General features: G+C 35.1%; 2 protein-coding genes across 2 annotated transcripts; one reads left to right on the forward strand and one right to left on the reverse strand.

Moving 5' to 3' along the window:
* The first annotated feature begins 530 nt into the window (after positions 1–530).
* Positions 531–4631, forward strand: LOC11416746 (transcription factor SPT20 homolog). Its single transcript, XM_024772539.2, has 5 exons — positions 531–964; positions 1055–1204; positions 1308–1691; positions 1955–2031; positions 2584–4631. Exons 1-5 carry the CDS (start codon positions 850–852, stop codon positions 4300–4302), a joined length of 2445 nt encoding a protein of 814 aa, XP_024628307.2. The 5' UTR covers positions 531–849; the 3' UTR covers positions 4303–4631.
* Positions 4632–10121: 5490 nt separating this feature from the next.
* On the reverse strand, positions 10122–13568 carry LOC11415756 (probable phospholipid hydroperoxide glutathione peroxidase). The gene is made up of 7 exons (XM_003630921.3): positions 13352–13568; positions 13063–13139; positions 11742–11803; positions 11518–11636; positions 11079–11246; positions 10928–10984; positions 10122–10364 (listed from the first exon to the last, which is right to left on the reverse strand). The coding sequence occupies exons 1-6, from the start codon at positions 13487–13489 to the stop codon at positions 10952–10954; spliced, it is 597 nt and encodes a 198-aa protein (XP_003630969.3). The 5' UTR covers positions 13490–13568; the 3' UTR covers positions 10122–10364; positions 10928–10951.
* Positions 13569–17601: the final 4033 nt, after the last annotated feature.

Here is a 17601-nt window from a genome sequence, read left to right on the forward strand (position 1 = left end):
AATCAATCGGTCAATGTTGAAAACCAATCTTAGTCAATTCATTGAATCAAAATATCACAAAATAAATAATAAAATTCATTGAATATTTAAACAAGATTTATACATCGTTTTGTTAATCTCATATTATATTTAAACAAGATTTATATATTGATTTTAAAATCAATCGGTCAATATATTTATTCAAAAAAAAAAAATCAATCGGTCAATATTGAAAACCAATCTTAGTCAATTCATTGAATCAAAATATCACAAAAAAATAATAAAATTCATTGATTCAAAATAATTTATTGCTTCATTTCCTAATATACCTATTATCCTTTTACTGTGTTATTTTTTCCAAATATCTTTTATTTATTTATTTATTTGTGAAAAGTCGCTTTGACCAATTAAGTAAAATTGGTAGTATTTCTTATTTCTTATTATAATTGTTATTTATTTAGAAAAATACAATAATAATTAATTTTATAAGATTTTAAATATTAAAGCTCTACCATAAAAAAAAAATTACATTCAACTCTATGACTAAATTCTGGTTTGTGTCATTGAATTTACAAAATACAGGTTCTATACAGCTGACTTAGTCGATTGGATCCAACTACAGTTTTTGGATTTCATCTATGGATCTCCTCCAGTGAGGTTTTCACATGATTCTCTCCAGTTTTAATCTCCACCTTTAAATGCATCTTTTCCCTTTTTTCTCTTTCTCTCTCATTGCAAATCAAGAGATGGAAATTCACTGGACTATATATATGCTAAAACCACCTTACTTGAATCATCAAATCAAGAGTGATAGTGTTTGATTTCTTGCTCACTCTTTCACTTCACAAACAACTATTCTTTTCTTTTGCAATGACTTTTTCCTTTGGGAATGTGTTTCCAGCCAATGTTAAAGTTCTTGTGATTGATCATGATATCCATCTTCTCAATGCTATTGAGAAAAAATTGTCTCAATTCAATTACCAAGGTTTGTAAATTAATATATGGTACCTTGTTTGATTCTTAATTGAATTATGTTAACCTATGAAAGTCTCAATCTTTGTGTTCTTTGTTTCAGTTACGACATGCTGGACGGTTTCTTCAGCCATGAATTTGATAGCACAAAAGGTGCATTTTGATTTGGTACTACTTGAAACTCAAATGCCCGACATGGATTCATTTGATTTCTTGCAACAATTGACACAACAAATCGATATTCCTGTCATTAGTAAGTAAATATACAATTAATTATATTATCATATCACATGATTAATTTATACTTACATGAGATGAGACATTATATAATTTATTTATGTTACATATATGTGCAGTGACGATGTGTTCTGAAGGATCAACAACTGGAATATTGAATGCAATTGAAAATGGAGCTTGTGACTGTTGGGTCAAGCCATTCTCTGAAAATCAAGTAAAGTATATGTGGCATCATGCTGTTAGGAAAATGATGAAAGGAAATAAAAAACAAAAAATCAATGAGCAATTGGGGGTTGAAGGTAGCCAAATAAGGGCAAGAGATGATTCAAATTTATGCTTAAATGACGAAGATATACCCGAACCACCCCCGACAAAGAAGACAAAGAAGAGAAAGAAGACGAAGAAGACGAAGAAGGAGCGTGTGGTATGGTCTTTAGAATTACATGAGCAATTCATGAAGGCTGTTAAAGAACTTGATGCTTCCAGTTCCAGTTCCAGTTCCAGTACGCATTCTTTACCTATTCTTGTTTTTATCAAAAGTTTAATCAATTTATTCGTAGTTTACTCTAACATCTAATATGAATCAACTATTGATGCATGTCATATCATTAAAGTGACATGTAGTGGAGTGATTTGAAGAGATGATTATACTAGATGACAGTGTAAAATTTGTTTTTGGAAATAAAGTTCAATTTATATTTTTGCAACTTGTCATAACAATTTTTTTCTCTCTCACTCTTTCTCTTTGTTTATTTTTTTCTTTCAGAGGCGGTGCCAAAAACAATTCTTGAACATATGAAGGTGCCTGGACTTACAAGGGAGCAGGTAGGCAGTCATCTTCAGGTAATTTCCGTTTTAACCCATAAAATTTGTGATAAATCCGTTCTTTGAAATTAAAACTTTTTTTGTTTGTCAAAAATGAATAAATAAAGGATTTATAATTGTAAACTAAAAATTTGATTATTTATGGTTTGGTCCTTCAAAAAAAAAAATTATTTATGGTTTGGAAAATTTGACGGGTATATAGAAAACATATGTTTGTGACATATTATTAATCTTTTATAGGAATCTCAATATATTTTATGGATTATTAGTCTTTAACTTTCATTCGGATATATATTACCAGTTTACCCTGAAAAGGAGCTAACTCAAAATTTTGATTTTTTGATTTGTTCAGTTATAAAGTTTTCTCAGTCATTCAAATTAAATGCCCTAATACTTAACCAAGCAGAAGCTTGTCTTGCATGAAATTAAACATAGATATCAATCTTGTTTCCATACCATTAATTAAACCAAGACAATAAATTGTACACTTTTTTTAGGGAATTATTTAATGTACACTAACACTAGCATTTTGAAACTGTAATTTATATTGTTATATATTTTGATTTGCAGAAATATAGATTATATTTAAATAAACATCAACAAGAACATGAGCAAGCTCTCCTGGTTGTGGAATCCAACAGTTCACATGATAGATCTCCAAAACTTTATTTTCAAGCTTATGATGCTTCTGCTCATGCTGTTGTATTAGAATCATCACAGTGGTCTCACAATTCTCATGTTGCAGAACAACAATATCCAATGGCATATGCTTGCAGTTCTCAACAAGTTCCCAGAAAATTGTTACCAAGGCATTTTCCTCAACAACCCAACATGAACCTACATCATGGATATGCAACATGGGAGCAACAACTTCCAAGTGAATATTATATAGCTGATCACGCAGTTGGTCTTGGAAGCTTGACAGCGAATAATAGTAATGCAATGCTTCAGCAGGAAGAAGATATTAATAATCAACAACAATCACCAATGCATGTTCCTCATATGAATAATGCAGTTAATGATGGTGTATCGAGTGTGGACAACATCGTGGAAGTGAATAATACTATAACAGATTTCGGTGAAGCTACAATGCAAGTGGAGATTGGTCCTCAGGTTCAAGAGCTAGAAAGGGTGGTAGCTGGTCCTCAAGATCAAGAGCTAGGAAGGGTGGTGGCTGGTCCTCAGGCTCAACCTCAAGAGCTAGAAAGGGTGGTAGCTGGTCCTCAAGATCAAGAGCTAGGAAGGGTGGTGATTGCTCCTCAGGCTCAACCTCAAGAGCTAGGAAGGGTGGTAGCTGGTCCTCATGCTCAAGAGCTAGGAAGGATGGTTGCTGCTCCACAGGATCAACCTCAAAAGCTAGGAAGGGTGATGGCTGCTCCACATGCTCAGCCTCAAAAGCTAGGAAGGGTGGTGGCTGGTCCTCAGGCTCAACCTCAAGAGCTAGAAAGGGTGGTAGCTGGTCCTCAAGATCAAGAGCTAGGAAGGGTGGTGATTGCTCCTCAGGCTCAACCTCAAGAGCTAGGAAGGGTGGTAGCTGGTCCTCATGCTCAAGAGCTAGGAAGGATGGTTGCTGCTCCACAGGATCAACCTCAAAAGCTAGGAAGGGTGATGGCTGCTCCACATGCTCAGCCTCAAAAGCTAGGAAGGGTGGTGGCGGGTCCTCAAGCTCAACCTCAAGAGCTAGGAATGGTGGTGGCTGGTCCTCAGACTCAAGAGCTAGGAAGGGTGGTTGTTGCTCCACAGACTCAACCTCAAAAGCTAGGAAGGGTGGTTGCTAGTCCTCAAGCTCAGGCTCAAGAGCTAGAAAGAGTGGTGGTTGCTCCACATGCTCAACCTCAAGAGCTAGGAAGGGTGGTGGCTGGTCCTCAAGCTCAGCCTCAAGAGCTAGGAATGGTGGTGGCTGGTTCTCAGACTCAAAAGCTAAGAAGGGTGGTTGCTGCTCCACAGACCCAACCTCAAAAGCTAGGAAGGGTGGTGGCTGGTCCTCAGGCTCAAGAGATAGGAAGGGTGGTGGCTTCTCCACATGCTCAACCTCAAGAGCTGGGAAGGGTGGTTGCTACTCCACAGGCTCAACCTCAAAAGCTAGGAAGGGTGGTGGCTGGTCCTCAAGCTCAGCCTCAAGAGTTAGGAATGGTGGTGACTGGTTCTCAGACTCAAAAGCTAGGAAGGGTAGTGGCTGGTCCTCAGGCTCAAGAGCTAGGAAGGATGGTGGCTGCTCCACAAACTCAGCCTCAAGAGCTTGGAAGGGGAAAGAGGTATAAGAAGGCTAACACAAGATATACTCAATGAGGGTGTTTAAGGAAGGTTGGCACATAGTAGGATGAGGCATTCAATGACAACATATCAATCCTCTCTTTTGGAATCTCGGCTTGCTTTTCTCATTACTTTCTTATATAATTAGAAAAGAGTATTATCACAATTGTTGAGGTTCAACTATAAATTTCATTTACCATCCATTACAGATGTTCATCATCATAAAACTAGCATGTTGTTTTTGGTAGTTTTTGATATGCAGTGTGGGATAGAACTTTCAACTACACATAATTTATAGGTCACTCATTTTGGTAATGAGGTTGTAATTTGAACTTATAGGTTTATAAATTTATATTATGCTTTGCATTTTGCGTAATAGTTTTGTTTTCATTAGTGAGTTATAAAATCAACATGATGAATATTCCTTTAAATACATACATTCATTTCATATCTCATTTTATTTTATCTTTCTCCTCTTACCACATCATTAACATATTATATATATATATATCACATCACTTTTTTTCTCCCTTTCTTTCATGGTTTATACACTCATATAGGGTGTACATCATTTTTCTATAAAAATAGACTTCATATATCTTTGGGATTTGTCTACTGTAATGAAATATGCGGACAAGGAGCGAGCAGACCGATTTTTATTGTTACATGTCATAGATGACACATTTATCACGTTTTATTAGAACATATATCCTTCTTTTTAAAAGAGTTATAGCATAGATACTTGATGAGGAGTATGAATTTTTTTATTTTTAAGGAAGATAGGAGTATGATATCTAATCTATGCATAGATATTCTTAGATAATATTTGGAGTAAATCAAATATTCTTTAGATGTTAAACAACATTCTCAGTTCATAAAAAAAAAAAAAAATCCCCCCTCAAAAAAAAAAAAATCCCTTTGACTGCAACTTGAGAAAAACTATACTGTATATTTAAAAAAATGTTACACTAAAAAACCTAGTATCTTTTTATATAAAAGCATTGGTATTTAAAAAAATTGATATTTTTTTTATAAGGCCAAGAGAAAGGTTGGGCATCCGGGCGAATCTTAAGCATCCCAACTAGGTTGGCACCCAACAGAAACTCCCATCCTCTACCGCCTTCCCAATACATAATATTATTAAAAAAGATAAAAATATGTACAAGAGGGGGGACTAGGCCAAAACCCTCGGGGAACAAAGAAAAGATAAAGAAAATGACTAGAAATGGCTAAGGAAATCAATAATTGGGTAGCCGATGTTTGTCTCTAGCAAAATCAACCGCAGGTGAAGCCAGCATAGAATGATACCAAGAAGTAGCTGTCATATTGTGTCCCAAAGAAGCCATGGTGTCTGCACAACTGTTTCCTTCACGGAAAATATGGGAGCAAATGACGAATAAACCATGCTGCATGCAATTGTGCCAACGATTCCGTAACCGCAAAGGAATGATAGATGGATTCTTGAAGGCCTGAACCGCACTTGAGGAATCACTCTCCAGCCACACCCTTGACATGTTGTAAAGGGCTGCAGATTCCATAGCAATCATGAGTCCCGTAAGCTCCGCCTCAAAGACCGAGCAATCACCAAGATTAGTCGCAAAGCCTCCCAAAAATATTCCCCTAAAATCTCGAAAAATCCCACCGCAAGCAGCATTTAAATTAACGACCGAACCATCCGTATTCGCCTTGACCCAAGTGATGGTGGGAGGTTTCCAAACCACTGTAATAATATCTGCAACACGCCTGTGCAAAGGAGGGACCAGAAATGCATCCAATAAATCAACATCACATAATAAACATTTATCAGTGGAAGAGAAGCCGGACAAAGAAACCATTGCTGCAATCTTCGTGGTAGTAGCATGAAGAGTAAATTTTGCGGTGCTGAAACGAATAGAATTCCTAGCCAACCAAATGGTATGTATCGTATGCACAATAACAGCCATATAAACATCACGCAGCTGAGAGCTGCACCTTTGCAGTATAGAAGTCAGTAGGGACGCAAAAGATGTCAGTAAAAAAGTGCAGTTGAGTTTGAAACCTAGCCATCTCCAAATTGCTACCGAAAATTCACAATTAAGAAATAAATGAGCTGAAGTTTCTGCTTGCTTTCCACAAAGGACACAGATCGAAACCAAGGTGCAGCCACGCTTTTGTAAATTCTCATCCGTAGGAAGTTTTAAAAGCATGAGACGCCAAAATACAAAAGAGTGGGATGGGGGAATACATTTGCGCCATATATCCGTAGCCCAGTCCAGCGTGACAACGGGAGGGAGCAGGGCTTGGTACACAAGCTTTGCTGATAGGACGCCATCTGCTGCATTTTTCCAGATGCGCCTATCAGCGAACGGTGTCACCGGAAGCATGATTTTTAAAGCGTTTTCAGCCACCGTTGGGAAGTCAATAAGCGGTTTCGGAATCTCCCATTTACCGTGAACTATAATAGAATCCAGCTTTTCATCGAGAGTTGGAAACATTGAAGGGGGGACATTAAACAATGTGACAAGCGGAGTACCCATCCAATTATCCAGCCATAAATTAATGTTGTTACCGTTACCAATAATCCACTCAGAATTTTCTAACCAGAGACAAAAACTCCCTTACACCGGGCCAAATAGAGGACTTGAAGTATCGGTTGCGAGGGAGACCGAAAGAAAGAAATCTCTTCTGAAACAGATTAGAACATTGAGAGTCTTGCGTGAATAGGTTCCAACTGAGATGCAGAAGTAGAGATGAATTAATAGAGCGAGTGGATTTTAAATCAAGACCACCAGAATTTCAAGGAAGGCAAACCTGCTTCCAAGAAACTGTACAAATTTTGCGCGTGTAAATGTCGCCACTCCAAATAAAATTTTTAATCCATCTATCCAACATCTTCAATAATCGAATCGCCCATCGATCGATGTGAAAAGAATAAACTAGCATGCCATGAACAATAGATTTTACTAATTGGACGCGACCCATGATGGATAATAAGACTCCTTTCCAAGTAGCAAGTTTCACCTTAATAAGATCAACAATATGCTGAAAATGAATACATTTAGGCTTACCTTGGAAGATGGGGCAGCCTAAATATTGGAAAGGAATTGTGCCAACCGAAAAACCAAACAATTGAGCAAGCATGTTTCTACGAGTCCCTGTCATTGCTCCAGCAAACAATTTGCTTTTATCAAAGTTTACTAGTTGCTCGGATGTGTCTGAATAGTCATTGAAAATCCGAAGCAGACATCGAATATTCTTCCTCGAACCAACACAACAAATAAAAACATCATCTGCATAAATGATATAAGTTGGAAGTGAGATACCTCTACAATAGAACATTGGCTGCAAAGAATTAGAAACTCGTTCCATCTCAAGAGTGCGACTTAACACTTCCTCTGCGAGGCAAAAAAGAAGCGGAGAGAGGGCCCCCAAGTGATGGTGGGAGGTTTTCCAAACCTGTGAAATTTCCTTCGTTGCTGATAATTGTTTTTGTTTTTAGTTATATTCATGTTTGTAGTTTACTAAATAATATCAATGGATGGTTTACTAAATACTTATATGTGGCAGAACTTGAATCATCCCTTCATATTTACTAAGTTAATATTTTGCACAACAAGTTATGATAAAATAGTGATAGTTTTGGTGGACTTTGTCGAGGTGTTTCTGTTTTTTGTGGTGTTCTCTCGAGGGGCAGCAGGCTGTGTAGTGCCTCTGTGTTGGCTGCGTGAGGCTGCTGCTATTTTAGGTAGCAGGTTTTTGGTTTTGTCACTCGGAACCGTTGTGATGTTGGTGTTTTAGGGGCTGCATCTCTTTTGTTTTGTGCCTAGCCTTTTTCTTTTGTTTTCTTTCTGTAATCATGAGGCAGGCGTATGCGTTTGATTTGTGTTTTATAGGGTCCTGATGTTGTTTATAGCTCACTGGTTTAGCAATAGCATATTACATGAAGAATTTTCCAATTAGGCATTTGGATCTGTAAGCCATAGATGATACTACTTCTCCAAAAAAAATTAATGCATCTTAAATCGCCCTAGATGTTTAAGAACTGCATCTAACATCACTATATGTTCTGTGTTTCATATTTCAACCACAAGTAATCTATCTTCTATGAGTGGTCAAGGGACCCAAATAATTGTTTGGTGCGGTAGCGAATTTGTTTTGTTTCTATTCGGCTGCTGAGTATTCTGCATCTGTTTAATGGGGTAACAGAATTTTAGTTCAATATTGGGGTTGGTTGGTGGTGTTACAGGGCTGGACTATTTTCGAAGTGTTTTACTAATTGCAACCTCATATACCTTACTATTTTTCCTTTGGTTCAAGTTGTTTCCCTTTTCTTGAGATTTATTATTTGGTATTGTTATTTTCAATGTTGCAGGTTGTACAACAAGGTCTACAAAGGTTTGCTGTGTATATAAGTTTGCAACAGGCGTAAACACCCCACCCAACAAGACAACACTGTACACAAAGCAGGCCTACTGCCCAGCCACATAGAAGCTGCGAACAGGAGCTGCTGCATACCCATAAATTATCAAAAAAACTCCCACAAAACAGCAACAAACAAACAGCAGCATCCCCCTCCAACAGAAACAGGCAACAAACAATGCAAGTATGTGACAAAGGACTACTAACTAAAGGATGTATTACAGTAGCAACATAAATTATGAATTCTACCGTTTTGACAATCAATGAAACAATTTCAATACGTTAATATGTAATTACTATGATGTGGCTGGGTCAAGTACAAGTAAAATAGGATGTTTACTTTTTTTTTAAGCATGTAATTAGGCGTTTAATGTAGTTTTATTTTGTTGGTTGTAATGATTATACATTAGAGATGGAGTTTGAGCTTCTATGCTAAGCTCTATATTGTTAAAAAAAAGGCTTAAATGCGTTTTTGGTCCCTTAAGTATTTATTTGGTATCGTTTTGGTCCCTTAACTAAAAAAAAGATTGTTTGAGTATTTTATCTTTATCTCCGTTACCTGTTTTGGTCCCTTCCGTTAAATAAATTCAAAAAAATGTTAGGGTTTATATTATTCATCTTCTTCCTTCTCCCTCCATCTTCCTCTTCATGATCTTCATCATCAACAACACACCAACCCAGAAAAAAAAAAATCTTTTTCATCATCATGAGTCCATTTTACCGGCAAGGCGAAAATTCTCTTTTCGAAATTTTCCACGACAGCGTACTCAGTCGGGTATATCTTAGTCCAATATAAAGTCAACTTTATGTCTATAGTCTAAACAATGACAAAAAAATCACAAACCAACCATACGTCGAATATATATCAAGTTATAAACCAAACATTTGTTCTCACTTATGATAACAATGGTTTTGATCCGCGTGAGTTTAGCTCAGTTGGTAGGTATAATGCATGTTATATGCAGGGGTCGGAGTTCAAACCCCGAACACTCCACTTCTCCACACTTAAATTATATGAGCTCTAGCCATTATGTAACTTAAAAAAAATGGCTTTGAAGGATGTGAAGATGGTACTCCTTCAATTATAGCAAAGGCTCCATTGCGACCCTTGGATTTACGTAAGACTGATATTACTCGAAAATAAAAAATCCAACACCGTATTCCCCACACCTTATAAAAATACAGAAATTTTTATATTCTCATGTATTGCAAGAGAAAGAGAAAAGCGTGATAAAAAGCAAATCGTATCCCACCATGAACAAAATGTTGTATGGTTTTTCATTACCGTATGTTTTGTGGTAGGTGGATTGCAATCAGTATGATTAACCTTTCCCTTAGGCAAAGGCAAATTTTACCCTTCCTTTTGGCAATTTATGGTTTTTCATTACCGAAGAAGTCATCACACTCTTCATAATTTGTCATAAAAACAAAGTCATTACTCAGAGGGAAAGGTGTAGTTATGTAACACAAATTAAACTCGGAGTATGAACCATGTAAAATAAAATAACGTGCATCCTGATACATCATTTTAGAGTATTATTTTGCTAAGAAAGTGAGAACACCAAATTGTGCTTATTGCATGATAACCCAAGTACACAACATATTAAGAATTTTCCAGGCCATAAATTAACTAGGGATAAATAGCACAAGCTTAGTTAAGCTCCCTGTCCTATGAAAGCGTTGAATAGATTCTCCATGTCCTGTAAAAAAAAAAAAAGGAAGAAGTTAGGAATGCATAAAATGAGAAAGGGCTTCCAAATAAATGGTGGATTAAGAGCTACCATCGCTATCTAAATGAAACTATGATGAAGAAATAGAATAGCGCGGTAAGAAACTAAAATTCGAAACATTATTTGCTTGCTTGATGGGGAGTGGGGACTCAATTGTGCAGTGTATTGGCTCAACATACAAAGTACTTTATACGTCATGTCAACATTAAGAACTTTTTTCCTAAAATATACATTATATTCGATAATAGTGATTATCCCAACACATTCGCTATGACAGTATTTTGGTCCACATGATAATTTCTAACACAATTTGAGATATACTGTGAATTGCATCAATCAAAGTAATGAATTTCTATAGTCAAAATATTTAGCTGTGGTAAGGGTTTATTTGATCATTGTGTATTTCATTGAAAAGAAGGAAAATATTAAAACTCCAGACATTTACCAAATGAATAAAATGTGCATTTTCATATGCAAGACTGAAAATCAAGAAGAAAAGGAAAAGATGAAAAATAAATGACTGCAAAACTAACCTTTGCAATATATGAGTATAGTACTTAAGAAGACCGTAAAAGCTTCTCGATGTCCTTCTGCAAGAAGAAACATATAACTCAGTGACATGTAATCGCAGCACAACGTACATAGAAACCTGGCCTAAAATATAAGCACTAAAATGTTTCTAACCTCGATTTTCAGAGGAGCGGTGGTAGGAGCATATCTATCCACAACCTTCCCTTCTTTGTTTACTAAGAACTTTGTGAAGTTCCACTTGATACCATCTCCAAATATTCCTCCTTTCTGATCCTTCAAAAACTTGTAAAGTGGTTCTGCATTCTTCCCATTGACTTCAACCTATAATAATTTGATATATTAAAATGATTTTCATATAAACTGGCATATATATTAATATTGTGTTGTATCCTTGCAGAATTCATTGCAAAAAAAAAGAGCATATAAAATTTGGCTAGGGAAATTGCCAAGTACATCGAGAGTCCAAACAAGACCATCTCCATGCATAGTGTGTCAAATGTCAAATAAGTTACAAAGAATTTACAATAACCATGCATAGTGTGTCAAATGTCAAATAAGTTACAAAGAATTTACAATAAATCACGGTAATCACCTTATCAAAGACTGGGAATTCAGCTTTGAACCTTGTGCAAACAACATTTTGAATTTCTTCACTAGATCCTGGCTCCTGTCCACGAAATTGGTTGCATGGAAATGCCAAGATTTCAAAGTCTAGAGACAATTCACAATCACAAGTATCAGTATTACACAATTAACACTCATAAATTATAGTTGACATGTATTTTTTTGTTTTTGTCCTTGGTTAAAGTCACGGACCTTGATCCTTGTACTTCTGGTACAGAACATTCAACTCTTTGTAATTTGTTTGTGTCAAACCGCTGCAACAATGAATTAGAATATTACAATTATAGTTATAGTTAATAGTTATAGACAGAATAAAATGGAGAAGAATAATTTCCTATAATTGTGCATGAAATCATGGTCAGGGAAACATGCACACAAAATTTGACATTTTTAATGTAATAATAGATTGAGCTATCTTTAGCTGTAGTTTCTATTAATAAGAAACTGAAAGTTTGTCTAGCATCATCCAACAAAGAAGTTGTTGCTTTGGCTTAGATCCTAAGGCATTACAGTGTCAGATTAATTCACATTAAACCCGCATATGATAGTCCAATCTCACCCCCAATTGTTTTTTGAAGAAGCCACAAAATTTCATTAATAACTTTTTCTAAGCCGAAGGTGTGCCAAAAACAAAACAAAAATACAAAACAATTACCCACGAAGGGGCCAAGAACAAAACAACGCAAAAAACACGTGCCACCAAAAACAAAACAGCATAAAATACGCGCACCTCCAAACCAATCAACAAAAACAGAACAAAAAACAACAAACCTCTATGCACCCAAACAGTCAAGAGGATGTAACCACCATTGATTTAAATCTCACATCAAGTTTCTTGTACTACATTACCATTAACTTCAGAATGAAAATCTGTGTTCTTTTATTTAGAATCTGAACAAAATAACAGATCACCTACTAATGGAGAAAGATTAATGAATAAAAACTGTGCAAGTATTCTTGTTTGGTGATAATGAAATTCTAGTATCATATTATACAGAATAACTCCATGACATTTCTCAAACATCAAACACTAAAATAGATAAACTTGTTTCACTGCAAATCACACAACATAATCCATAGGTGCCAGCTATACTTCGCAATTCTATCTTTGTTTTTGCACAAAGCAAGAGTAATATAAAGCACAAAGCTTAATTTGGATACACTCAACGTAAAAAGTTTTAAACTGCCAAAAAATCACAATCAATTATATGTGCGACTTTTCAACTTAAATAGGCCAGGCCTTAATAGGCTAGGCCATAGGCCCCTGTAGGCCGGCCTGGCCTATTGAAGGACAGATCATAATTGATTGATGGTGAAAAAATATATATATGAACAAATGGTGTATATGAATTAAATCATAAAGGACTGGACAGTGATTAACAGACCAAAAAAGATTGAAATGAGCACAACACACTATATGTATTTAAAATAAATAAATTAAAATATGTAGATCAGGTAAATTTCTATACAGTAGCTATAAACAATAACCAAAAAATGAATATAATTAAGTTACCATTGGGAGGCAACATTGACAACCAGCAGAACCTTCCCTCTGTATTGACTCAGACTCACATCATTTCCACTGATATCCTGTAATTGTAGTACATATCACAAACAAAATTAAATCAGAAAAGTAAAATCAATCAATTTGAAATTTTTCCATTGACCCATCAACAGATTTGAGTGCAAAAAAAAATTGGGCATGATCAAAAAACAAATTTTTTAAAAAATAATTAGATTGAAAAAACATAAAAAATAAATAAATAAATAAATAAACAGAACTGGGTATGAAAAAATGGAACCTTGACAGTGAAATCGTAGATGGATTTGGATGAATTTTCTGCCATTTTGGAAGATGAGTTTCTGCGGAAGAAGTATAAAGCTATAAGAAGAAGAAAGAACGATAAGAAGTTCCAGAAAGTCAACAACTGTGTGTCCATGATATCAATCAATTTCACACTCTCACGTATTTTATAAGATATCTTTTCTATTCTTTCTTCTTGATTGTGATTTTTTCCCATTTATTTATTCTCATTCTTGTGTGAAAGGAAGGAAAGATCATGGGAATGCATTCATTTTTTAGTATTTTTTTGGTGGCAAATCGTTTTTAATTAAAATAATACTTTTCTGTCGAAAATACTATTCAATAATATTTGTTATAGAGATTTCTTTATTTCTTGTACAAAAAAGACAAATTCCTTACTTTATTCTTTCAAGTTTAGAAGATGAATAATTTGTCTTTATAATTGAAGATGCTCAATTAATATAGTCTCACACACATCTAGTAAAATATATTCGGTTTAAAAAGATTAAAAAAAGAAAATTACTATTGAGTTGAATTTCATCTCTTTTAAGTTACAAAATCAAACCCTTTGGGTATATTTGGTTTGGAGAAGAAGGTTTAACGAAAGAAAGTGAAAGGAATGAAAATATAAGGAAAGAATGATAGTAGAAAGTGAGAAAATCTTTTTAGTTGTTTGGTATAAGAGAAAGTAAATAGAAAGTGAAAGGAAAGAGTGATGTGTATATTTGTAAAAGGACAATTACATCCTTAAAAAGTTTTGGCTACATATATCATTTTAAATTAAATATTCTATCTACACATTTAAATATATTTTAATTTAGATATAACAATTCTCTCCAAAAAAACAATTTAATTATATTTTTACGGTATGAGAATAAATTTGTAGAGTACGTGTCAAAATCATAACTTACCTAGCATGTACTATGCACAAGCACCACGTTAATGCCTAAAATAATGGCACAATGCAAATAATATGGTACATCAAGGCTATTTTGGACATTTTTCATGAAGTTGGTGCATTTTTCTTGTTTCCATCCTTGGGCTTGCGAAAAGTTTTTGAGCGTGGATCCCACCTCAAAACTTTCATTCCCTATCCTTTCTTTGTCCTGCCAAAGGGTGGAAAACTACTGTATCTACTCACTTTCTTTCCCTTATATTTCCATGGATCCAAACATACTCTTTATATTTGAGTAGTGATATTTGAACAATTATTTGAAAAAAGAATTTAACCATTTTATAATAACTTTTGGACAACTCTTTATCATATTAACATTATGTTCTCATTCTTTTACTTCATTTTTTTCTCTCTATTATTTTTACCAATAAAAAAATTATTAACAAGTGAACTCATGTTTGAAAATAATTTAAAAAATGAATTATACTAAATTTTTCTTTGTTCTATGTTTATCTTTTTTTATTGGAGTTACCTATTAAAAAAAAATGATCTTGACCTTAATGAAGGGTTTATCATTGCTTGTTGTTCTATGTAAGAATTCACTTCTTCATTTAATCTTTAAACAAATTTAAATATAATCAAAAATACTTTTTTTTCATTGAATTTTATTTCTTTCAATAAGAAGATGCTTAAGCCTAAAAATAACTATACAAAAATAATCTGAAGAGTAGAAAGTTTGTCCAAAAAAAAGATATATCATCAAAGTGAAGTCAATAGTGACCAATGCATCAAAGTACTTTGTTAGTCTAACATTCAATCTTCGCAAGAAAAATAGACACCTAAATCTATTATACACCTTGATATGAAAATAAGTTGAAAGGATAATCGGATAGATGTGATACACATGTTTAATGGATGTTTGAAAAGTTGAGGTGTATGTACTCATTACTCTTTTCACAAATCAAATGACGAATCTTTCTGATCAAGCTCCTGCCACCAATACTTCGAACATCCTTCCCATTAAGACTCCTCACCACACCACAATTAGAGAGTCCATTTGCAAACCCTAAAGCTTGGTGATCTAACAACTTGCAAAGCCAATGTTTAAAAACACATCAACATTCAAATTATTAGCAATCCACTCTAAACTTGCATAGGAACCAAGTGATTCCAAACAAACCTAGCTAATAACTGATGCCAAATAAAGCATTTGTTTTCATTCCAGAACATCCATATTCCACATTCTCCTCCACACTGAACTTGGAAAATGGTCATGATACCCTCGTAGCATGCATGTTATACGCACTTGACTCTGAAAAATTCCCAAGTCTATTTCCCTGGCTACACCACATTCTCACATCTACACCATCAAAATATTCACCTTCCAATTGCCATCTCCATATCGACCAAATCAGAGACTATCCATTTTCTCATGTCATCGTGAACTTGCACCATGCAATCAGCTAAAATAATGTTGCCACCTGTCATTTGTGATTTGTTTTCTCCAAACATTAACTGATCGCACATCACCGACTCAGAATGACTAATACTAGTCCAAGTGCTAACCATTACTTTGCAAATAAATAATCTGAGGGTTTAGCAACAATGCCTCTCCTCAAGTATCCCTCGGCTATATTTTCCCTTCAAAACACTGCACCACAAGATAACCTTACCCTCGTTCATCTCCTAACCCATCTTCATTAAGCAAGCACTACTCATTGTATGAAGGCTTCTACCGGGGCCAAGGAAACTCTTAGCCTTCTAACCCGAAAGTTTCGACTTTACTTTATCAATCAAATTACCGTAGTCACTCTAGCGCGGAGCTCTACCAATCAAAGGGACTTGGTTTTCGAAACCTATTTCCTTCAAACACAACATTATCATCATCTCTACTCTCAGTAAACTATCTTTATAGAAGTTAGTCACCGTATCCTTTAGCTCCGTATCATCTTCAATATAATCTCCCATTACTATTTCTCAACGAGCTGGTCTTTTTTCTCCTCTTTCTGTTAGCAGTTTAACATGATAGGATTAGTATTTCTATCCCCATCATATACAACCAGTTAGCCCGAGACCTCTGATGCCACATCATTCCTCCTAATACAACACTTCAGTTAATTCCTTATGCAAAGAATGTTCAAGTCGAGAAAGATAACGAGACTCATGTCATGAGGTTGACGCTTTTTTTTATTGTCTCCTAAACAAGCCAACAATTCCTTCTTCTTTATTACACTACCAAAGTTAATTGTCCTCCACATCTTCAATTCAACCTCTACCTTGCTCAACTTCTCAATCAAATCATGACCATGATTCCACCATCTGATCAAATCCATTTTAAAATAGTCATGAGTTTGCCATATGCTCTCAAACTGAAAAGGACTGTCAACAACCAAACCCTGCATGCCATGGTGATCATAAAAGGCCACCTGCAGAAGAGTTTTGACTAAACCATTAGGGAAATCAATTCTCCAAAGATCATAACTCAAATCTCTATCCAACCTCTCATAAACTCTAGGTCCATTATTATAAATTAGAGATCAAAAAGGTTGCAAGCATCACTTGTACCGTGAACAGCCTACATCTTCAAACGCTCTCTAGAGCACCGCCTTTCTTCTCATCTTGAGACAACATTGAAATCGCCAACAAGCATCCACTGGTCTTGCATACTTCCAACAATGTTTCTGAGGTCCCCCCTCCACTGGACTACCATAAATTGCCGTAAGAAACAAAACTCGTCTTCCATGAAAAACTACGGAAAATCTTCTATAAAGCAAGAATTATCCAAACCCCCTGCTTCCACGCTATCATAATCCCACCAGAGTAATCTGTATTCTCGGAAATAACAAAACCATCAAAATCCAACATCGTAATAGATCTTTTAATCTTTAGAGGATGGGTACGCAACTCCATAAGAATCATAACTTCAGGGTAGTAAGAATTCACAAGTATTCATTGAAGTTTTGTAATTTGAGTCCAAACAAGAAACAAGTATTGTCATTTGATATTCATTCAGCAAGGAAAATGCAAATCATGTTCAGTTGTTCACATCCCGAAATCAAAAGGGAATTCAAATCACACGGTTTTTGTTCTGCTCATATTATATGCATTGTACTTTCAACAAGGTTTGGTCATGGGATCGGTCGAGTTCATTCAATTCAGTTGGAAAGAAGATTAAGAACAAATTACAATTAGTTTTACGTATGTTTCAGGAGCAATTGAAGGATTTTAAAATGATAATAGTTGTTATACCCTGTTTTTGGACCTAAAAATACTGGGCCCAATTTCATTTCAAACTTTGTCAATTACCAAATTTCAACTGCACAGTTCGAATTGTCTCTGCTTCGCAGTATTTT

Source organism: Medicago truncatula, chromosome 8 (genome assembly GCF_003473485.1).
Source record: "Medicago truncatula cultivar Jemalong A17 chromosome 8, MtrunA17r5.0-ANR, whole genome shotgun sequence".
NCBI classification, from domain to species: domain Eukaryota; kingdom Viridiplantae; phylum Streptophyta; class Magnoliopsida; order Fabales; family Fabaceae; genus Medicago; species Medicago truncatula.

Bases quoted from the DNA above. Each gene is read 5' to 3' on its own strand.
- LOC11416746 (XM_024772539.2), top strand. From the start codon at position 850: ATGACTTTTTCCTTTGGGAATGTGTTTCCAGCCAATGTTAAAGTTCTT. The intron at 1,205-1,307 runs GTAAGTAAATAT...ATATATGTGCAG, and splicing joins AATCGATATTCCTGTCATTA to TGACGATGTGTTCTGAAGGA. The intron at 1,692-1,954 runs GTACGCATTCTT...TTTTTCTTTCAG, and splicing joins CAGTTCCAGTTCCAGTTCCA to AGGCGGTGCCAAAAACAATT.
- LOC11415756 (XM_003630921.3), bottom strand. From the start codon at position 13,489: ATGGACACACAGTTGTTGACTTTCTGGAACTTCTTATCGTTCTTTCTT. The intron at 11,804-13,062 runs GTAACTTAATTA...TCATTGTTGCAG, and splicing joins GTCAATGTTGCCTCCCAATG to CGGTTTGACACAAACAAATT. The intron at 10,985-11,078 runs GTTAGAAACATT...TTCTTCTTGCAG, and splicing joins CCGCTCCTCTGAAAATCGAG to AAGGACATCGAGAAGCTTTT.